We start from the raw sequence: 9,317 nt of genomic DNA on the forward strand, positions 1-9,317 counted from the left end.
TATTGCAGAAAGTTTGAAATCATTTCAATGTATTTTGCCAAAAATATGAGTAAAAAATGTCATTTTGGATGTAACATTGACACCGTGTCAGTGTTACATCCAAATATGACATTTGTAACTTGTTTTTTTTTCTTTTATTTCTACGAAATTTTACCCAAATTCACTTTGCGTACTTCTTACTATATGTGCAACACAATAAGAAAAGCTTTTGTTATGGTAGTCAGGCCCAAATGGAGCAAAAATGATAGCTTGGTTGTGTGGACGTAACATTTACACGGTGTTAAAACCCAAATGTCACACTTCCATTGAGTGATTTTTACACTGTTACATCCACACTTGAGGTATTGCTTCTGCTATATTTAAACCCTGACTATACCAAAACAAAAGCTTTTCTTGGTGCTTAGGTGTCCAGTTGTAAATATGCAATGTCAGTTAAGGTATAATTATATTTTACATAAGTGTAAAAAATGGCAAAACAAGAATATTTGGATGTAACATTGACACGGTGTCGATGTTACATCCGAATTAATACTTTTTTGCTAATATTTTTGTCAAAGTACTTCCGAATGATTTCAAACTTTCTCAAGTATTGAAACACCCTCAGACAAATATTATGTTTAGCAATTGTTTAGAATGCATTGATACTTTTCATAATATAACCAAATATATGGATGTAACATACACTGCTTCCCAACCCAGTGGAATGACCCATATCTAATTAGTAACACAAAATAATGAAATGTCGCAGTAATCCTCCGTTTAATGTCCATCGAGTAATTAACTTCAGTTAACCGGACGTTGTCACACCCCAGTCATTTTTACTTCCTCGTTTGGATAATTTTATTTCAATGCGATTGAAAGTAAACCTAATTCGATGCTGTCATGCAATACGTTTGAAAGTAACTTTTTTTCATTGCAGTATTGAACATGTTTTAGCTTTGAGTTAAAACAAGTGCGAGTGCACAATAAGATCTGGTCGTGTTGCAAGAAGTCTTGCATGAAAGTCTTGCGTGAAATTGATCAAAATGATCCCTGCCGGAGCTGGGAAAGGCGACGCCGATAGCACATTATGGAACACCATACAAAAAATTGGTCGATTTTCCGGGTAGAGACAGACAGACAGACCATCGGACTGACCGACCGACCACCAAGTGACATGTAGGGATAAGCTTCAGCCAGAGCTTATAAACAGATCATTTTACCGGACTTGATTTTGAAAAAAAATAATTTGCAGGTAGAACAGTAAGGTTGTGTAAATTTTTTGGCGAAGTTTTTTAGTACATTTCTAATGCAACGGGTGCAACAAATAAAAGATATTTTGCAATGCTATAAATTATACAATAAAAGCACGTTCAATAATATGGTAGTTTTCACTGTATGATTATTCATATTGAATTGTTTTTCCACCCAAATCATTTTTTGTGTGTAAATGGGTTCAATTGAATCAAAGGTGATTCAATATGTATCTTTCAAGTTATTTTACTGACTATGTTTCTGTAGTTGTTTTTCTATCTAGACGAACATTTCTACTCCAGATTAAATAGCCTTGTTTTCAATACCAATTAACAACCCCGTTGTAATTACTGGTATTTCTGGAAATTCTTCGGATTTTTGTTGTTGTTGTTGAATGTTAAAGTGAATTTTAAGTACTACTGGAGATATACTTTGGGAATTATTGTGCATCATTTCTGTTATACCGGAAACCTCACTTTAATACATCTCGTGTTTTATTATTTTGGCCATTACATTTAATACTTGCCCTCCAAGACATTGATTCCAACCAGTACGGACAATACCATCACCGTTTTCACAAAGAGCCACATGAATTATGTACATGTAGGCCTATGTGGCTCTTCGTGAAAGCGCAAAATGCAGGTATCGAGATTTCTGCCCCTTGCAAAATTAAGTTTTGCTTACAGAAGCATTTCAAAATGGTTAAGTACATTGTTTTAAAGCAAAATATTGAAAAAAAATCGAAATCGAAAGAAATGGTAATTATTGACATAATGTGGCTCTTCGTGAAAACGGTGACGAATGCAGCCGGTATATTCCGTAAACAAATCGTGCGCACGTGACATTGACTACCTTTTAACTTTTAATTTAAAGCTGTTGTTACATATTATTTCCCTCTCCCTTCTTAGCCCCCCCCCCCAAAAAAAAATTGGCTTGAATTTTGATATTTCCACTCGAAATTAAATACGCTTCTTGCAAACATCTAGCTCAGTATTCAGACCAATTTTGACCAAGATACAACCAGTATCTCTCTTGAAAAATCGTGCGCGCACAATCGTGAAATAGTTTGGTTTTTGTTGTATTAAAGTTGAATTCAGATGTTTCACAAAATTGTTGCGCTGACGTAACTATAGGGTTGTTTGTTCCCCACTCCATATTTAACTAGTTTCAAGAGCAAGAAGAGATGCGAGCTGTTTTTCTTGAAGGAGGCAAAGACTGTCTTTCAGCGGACGTCTGGAGCGGGGCTAGCGATGAGAACTGATGAAAGACGGCAGGATGGAGTGAAACGCTGAGAACTCCGGCTTGAAGGGTCGAATTCTAAATTTCTGCTTGAATCTTGAGCACATTCACGATCTCATCATGTTAAGTCCTTATCATAGGCCTATAGCCATTTAGTGGGCCGAGAAAAAACTGAGTCACTCAGTTGAAAGTTACTGTCGAGAATTTGGATGATCTGTTAAAATTTCCAATTTGTTGGAACATAGGCCCTAATTATAGGTTGTTTATAAAGAAAAGTCAATTAGTGACAATTTTAATAACAATGTCAGGTTAATCCTGCCACTTTATTTTTTATCCAATTTTGGCTGCAAAATGAAATTGCTTGAAAACTTGCAGGGAAAATGCCTGAAGGGCCCTACAAAAACAGTACATTGAACTATAGATTTCTGGACAGACTCGGCACTGAAAAGCAAAATTGTTTGGAATATTTCGGGCCAAATTACTCAAAATTATTATTTGTTCTCAACAAATCTGTAATTTTGGCCACCGTGTTCAATATTCTTGGTGTTTGAAGGTTGATTTATACTCCTCTTGCATTCAAAATCATGTCTGGGTTGCTTGGAGAAAAGGAATTTTGATCAAATAAAAAATAAATCGGTAAGGTGAAACTTAAGAAGATGCCTTGAAATGGCCGTAGAGCACATTCCGATTGAAATTCGGCATTTAAAAGAAAAATTGCTTCGAAAATTATAACTTTTTTTTCTCAATAAATCAGCGATTTGGCTCAATCTTTCCTCCACCCTTGCTCTCCCCATATGCACACTTCTCTTAAATATTTTGGGGTCGGTCCCCGCTCCATCTTGCAAACACATGATTCCTCCGATGATCAAAAAATACATCAGAAATCTGTTGGAATTTCTCTCGATCTTTTCAGACAATTTTCCACAGAAACAGTGGATTTTTCAAATTCCTTGGTAGATCTTGTCCGTGCTTTGTAATGCAGCTATATTAATAACTGAAACTTGGGGCCAGTCGAAAAAAAAAAATAACAAAGTATACAATTTGAGCCCTCCCCAAACTCTGGTACTTGAGTGGTGTGAAAAAATGCTGCGCATGCATCAGACATCGTTCTGAAGGTCTCCCTTGACAATATTTTTTCCCCAAAGTGGTGATTTTTTTCCCAAAGTGGTGGCGCACTGCACTTTGCTCGCTCGAGCAAGCGCGCGCTAGTAGTCAAGGGTTATCTAAATATAGCATATGACTTATGATGTCATGGGGATGACCCGAATGCGAAAAGAAGCGGGTTTTTTTTCCGGAGTCCCGAAAAGCAAAGTTTTTACACATGTAAAACGAAAGAAAGTGACCGAATAGGACTGGATTTAAGGAGAGGTACCAATAACTATCTTTCGGCATATGGTCATATGTAGGAAGTAATACCTAGTGAATTAAAGTACGCACAAACGTCTTTAATTGGGCGGCATGAGATTGAGAATCAATCATCCATGCTGAATTAGTGAATACCTCCATGACCTCCAGGCTCCATTGTCCATGCTGAAACTACACACTTCCTTTATCCGGTAAGTTCCTTTATTTTTGCTTTAGAAGCATACTCACCCTCTTTATAGGCTAATCAGAAAGTGCTGCCTTTTTCAGATGTCAAATTTGTGTGAAATTTCATGTTGAAATTTTGATACGCAAACGTGTGCAAATGTATCTGGAAATTTCACGAAAAATGGACATCTGAAAAAGGCAGCACTTTCTGATTAGCCTATATAGAGGGTGAGAATGCTTCTAAAGCAAAAAAAACCCTACAAAGTAAGTCTAAATGTGAAAATCAAAATTTGGCAAAGTCGACACGTTTTTGTACATGTGGATGTGTGGCCTATGTTTACGGCGGCAGTCCAGTAAATAGGCCACATTTATGGGGCTAGGGTAATCCTTACTTTTAGGACACCTCTATTTTTTCGAGTTCTGTTCAAAACTGACTTTTGCAGATGACTGTCCAGTACCAAAGTTACTTTTGCAGGCTAAAGCAATCTTTTTTCTTCATATAAACCATGGAGGAAGGCTATGTTTGTTGTAATTTTGAAAGCACTTTCAAAGAAAATGTGACTTTCCTACCTTTTTTTGCAGTCAGACGTGCATGTTGTAGTTCTCAAAACACAGTGAAAGCCCTACATAATGAAAGCTCGATGCTGATTGGCTGCTAAAAAAAATAAATAAGAAGTTTATTTTTTATCAGCCAATCAGCATCGAGCTCTCATCGCATCGAGCTTTCATCTTGGTTTTTGAGTCTGTTTTCTGGTTGTCATCGTCGCCTTTTACCCCTGAATTTCCCTCACAAATCAAAGCCCTGCCCTCTTTCCACAAAATTAAACCTGCTGATATTCAAAAAGGTGTCATTACCAATTGTTTAGATGTGCCAAGAAATATCAGAATGTCACTTTTTAGTGTCATTTAGTCAACTGTTTTGGTGAGTCTTTCCCTAAATTCCCTTCCTATATAGGAACGGGGTCCTAAAAGTAAGGATTACCACATTTTGATACGCAAACGTGTGCAAACGAATCTGGAAATTTCTGATTAGCCTATAAAACACCCTCTTTATAATAAAGAGGGTGAGTTATGCTTCTAAAGCAAAAATAAACTACAAACTAAGTCTAATTGTGAAAATCAAAATTGGACAAAGTTCTACATGTTTTTGTACATGATGGAAGTGTGGCCTTTATTTACGGTGGTAGTCCAGTAAATTGGCCACATTATGGGGCTATTTCTAGTCCCACTAACCATGGAGGAAGGAATAAACTCCAGCATGAGCTTGTGATAGTGTACAGCCAGAGGCAGTCGGGCTAGGGATATCCCTGTGATGTATTCCGGCCCTAGCTACCCAGAACTATGGGGCTCGCTACCTAGAACTACGAGGCTCCACGTAGTGGAGCCTCGTAGTTCTAGGAGTAAGGGCTCGCTTGAGTAGCAAGCTCCATAGTTCTAGGGGTAGGCCCCAGCCACACGTCCCACTTGGAAAAGTCAGCTGACTCTTTGCTACTTTCAGGCACACCCCAGAGTTTCTTGAGGCATTGGTTGTATTATGATCTCTCAGCTTTTGCGCCTGCGGGCATGCCAGGGTTGATATTTTCATTACCTGAAGTGTTTCGAGAAATCATGTAGTCATCTTGCTACATTTCGGTGTGCCTGAAAGTGGAAAAGAGTCTGCCGATTCTTCCAGACGGGACGTGTGGCTTAATGGGATACGGAGCAGCGATATATATCCCACTGAGCCACACTAGTACTAGTTGTAGGGAGGTTTAACCAACATTTCAAAAATTGAATTCTAGTGCCCCAGATACTGGGGCCAAAGTGGTACATATATTACATATGTTATACTAACGGCATGGAGCAATAAAGAATTCCTCCATATGTTAGAAAGTAACAAAAGCTTAAAATTTAAACTTTCCACGCTCACTGCAGTGCAGGATTTGCATAAATAGATTGCCTTAGACCCGTGAAAGTGGCTATGTTGAATACATAGCCACGGTTAATTTATATTTGCTGGACTTTCGACATGTTCGAAATCCCGGTTGGAGACGTTCACGGGTCTAAGATTGCCTGAGAGTGAGACTGTAAACCACACAGCCAAACAGAACACCGGCAATTACGAAGTCCACTTGTGTATAGGCCTATGTAAAAAAAAAGGAAAAAATGGGGTTGGCAGTTAAATTGTTTTTTTTTGGTTTTTTGCATTTTCGAACAACATTACATTTACATAAATTTATTTCATTTTTCGGGATACATTTGTTACAAAAAAATAATAACATTAAATACTCAGAATTACACATGAACATTGTAGACAAAACATACACAGTATATTTAACCAGCTCCCACTGGATTACCCTTAAGAAGCATGGTTTCTGTCGAGGGGCTTTCCAACTGATTAATTAGGACACACTAAAACAATGTTAATATATTATAACTATGTACAACTTTAAAGAAACAAAACAATAAAACAACTTACAAGTCCTTAAATGAATAAAACTACATGTATGAATGAAACAAAACACTGCATTGTGTTTTAAATTGCTATGTATACAGTAAATGAGTAAACATAATAAAATATAATAAAGATAGTTGCACCCCCCCCCCCAAAAAAAACCCGGACTTAGTAAAGTTTTCAGGGCAGAATTCATCAAAATGTCTATTTTGGCATTTTCTGTTGCAAATACAAAATAATTAAGTACCGGTAAATTAATACAAGTTAGTTTCTCTGGCACTTTGCAGCACATGTTAGACCGATATGTAAATGTTCAGCAATTTCAATAAAATTGTTGAACCATGGAACAGTGGTCAGAGTGTTTTTTTTTGTATTAGCGTGTGTTCTTTGCTAGTGCTTTTCTTCAAAATGGTACAATGGATGTAGGCCTACATGAAACTTTCACCAAATTTGTCCTAAATACCAGCCTATAACAGGTCTCATTTGCACTTATTTTGGTAATTGCTACATATTTTTAATATTTTCTTTAATTTGGGTCCAGATCATTCTGACTCACCCTGTAGTATACAATATATAACCGACATACATATTCTTGTCATTTGATTGGTGGATCTCACATCATGTGACATTTTTTATTACTCCCATGCACGCCGGGTCTCAAAAAGTACTATCTGCCCATGTGGAATGGGAAATATTATTGAACAGTTAGGATCATTCTTGTTCCAAGACGCGGTATTTGTGTACAAAGGCATGCTGGTGTGCGCGTTCCAATGAGCCAGCGCTACAGAGTGAGGTTCAAACATTTTTGTGAAGGCTTGGTTTGGAAGAGAGAAATACATTTCCCATCAAAAGTGACAAGGATCTATATGTCAGTTATATAAAACAAATATTGAGTGGCTTTAAAATGTGAAATGGGAGGAATATTATCGCTTGGTAAAATCTGGACTTCGCCTCATGAAATGGAAAAGTCCAGATTTTACTTTACGATAATATAATCTCCCATTTCACTCAGAGCCACTCAATATTTGTATACTGTACATTGGAAAAGAACTTGCATGGGCAGACTGTGGGTTAGGGAGTAGGCAAAAACAATTTATATTATTTTACAGTGATATATAATAGTGCTTGTAATGATTCACCCTTGTAATCATGTCTTTGCTCTATATTTCACCAGATATGAAAAAATCTTCGTACACGGTTATTGACCGAGGACACATTTCAAATGATTTTCGATTGATATCCAACAAAAGCAAGAATCCAGTGTACCTGACAAAGTGGAAAAAATCTTCAGGAGAACAGACAGTTGCTGCAAAGTGCTGCCATCATTTTCATGAGGACGAAGCTGCGATTTTGGCAAGGTTAAATCACAAAAATATCATTAAGTTCTTTGGAGTTGTTCTGCCAACTTCCATAGGGGAGAGTCACATCATTGTGACTGAATATGCAGAGGAAGGTTCTTTACATGATGTGATTGCCCGACACTGTGAACACTGGCCCGAGTACATGCAGATAGAGAGTCGTTGGATGAAGTGGGCCCAGGATGGTGCCAGGGCTCTGCAGTTCATTCATCAGAACAAGTACCAACATGGGGATGTAAAATCGCCCAATTTCCTTGTCACCAGCGATGGCACACTTAAGATATGTGACTTTGGCATATCCAGAAAATGTGAGTTAACCATCAGCACAGTCAGCAATAGGGGATCTTGGCCATGGATGGCCCCGGAGGCCTTCGGCAGTGTTGCATATGATCCCCAAAGCACAAGGAAACCATGCAAGGTCACAACCAAATCAGATGTGTTTTCTTATAGCATTGTCATATGGGAAATAATGTCTGGTCAGGCCCCCCATCCCGGGAAACAACAGATTCAGATTTACAAAGCAGTAGTTGAGAGAAAGGAACGCCCTCAAATTCCAAGTCATTGCCCAGAACACCAACAAATGAGCGAGCTTCTAAATAAATGCTGGCAAGCGGAATACAGAAGCAGACCCACTATGGATGAAGTTCTGCAAACCCTCCTTGATATTGACAAAAGCATGAGGGAAAGTACATGTATAAGTAAGTTACCATTCAAAAATGTATTATTATATATATCAAGCAAAAGAGAGTATCCATTACAGTGATGTTGACAATTAATCTACAACAAAACAAGTAGTTTATTTCAGTGGATCAATTTCATGTTAAGAATCTAAATGTATTTATTAAAACTTGTTTATACACAGTAACCCATTCAACCAAGGTTGTTTTTCAAGGGGCTGTTTTGCCCCTCGAAAAACAACCTTGCGAAAAAAATGGTCAATACACAAAATGTAATCAGTATTCAAAACATATAAAACAAAATGAAACATTAAGTAGGTGTGCAAAAGTAAGAACAAAACTTTAATAAACGAAAGGAGAAAAAAAAGAAAGAAACTAGAGGTTGTAGGAACAACCACACGGTGTTGGCGCTAACAAGCTGTGAGATTAGGTGAAGGAGGGTTCTCATCCCCAAATGTATTAGCCTGTCAGATCCAGTTTTGACATTTAAGTAGTTTCCCCACCATTATGCTATTAAAATGCCATTCCGTATTGAGCACAGCCTCATGAAACTTTCGAGCACTATGCCTGCGATAAGGTAATTGAACTACCGGTGTGGAAAGGCATCAAATTTTAGAAAACCTTCAGCTACCCAATAAAAAGGCGGGGTAATCCCGCCTGTCCAAATTACGCCCATGTGCATCTATTTGATTGTAATTAATGTACAGGCTACGATATAAGGTCAAAACCTCCTGACACTTTTACGCACCATCACTACCGTATGGACAATGTGATCTTGAAATTTGTAACAATGCCACCTGTACTGTTTTCCAATTTCCAGCACAAAGCATAAATATCAGTAACTGA

General features: G+C 37.7%; 1 protein-coding gene across 1 annotated transcript; it reads left to right on the plus strand.

The window, feature by feature from the left end:
* The first annotated feature begins 3,730 nt into the window (after nucleotides 1-3,730).
* Nucleotides 3,731-9,317, plus strand: LOC119727882 (mitogen-activated protein kinase kinase kinase 20-like). Its single transcript, XM_038199959.1, has 3 exons — nucleotides 3,731-4,028; nucleotides 7,611-8,492; nucleotides 9,292-9,317. The coding sequence occupies exons 2-3, from the start codon at nucleotides 7,613-7,615 to the stop codon at nucleotides 9,315-9,317; spliced, it is 906 nt and encodes a 301-aa protein (XP_038055887.1). The 5' UTR covers nucleotides 3,731-4,028; nucleotides 7,611-7,612.

Source organism: Patiria miniata, unplaced genomic scaffold (genome assembly GCF_015706575.1).
Source record: "Patiria miniata isolate m_02_andy unplaced genomic scaffold, ASM1570657v1 HiC_scaffold_20, whole genome shotgun sequence".
NCBI lineage: Eukaryota > Metazoa > Echinodermata > Asteroidea > Valvatida > Asterinidae > Patiria > Patiria miniata.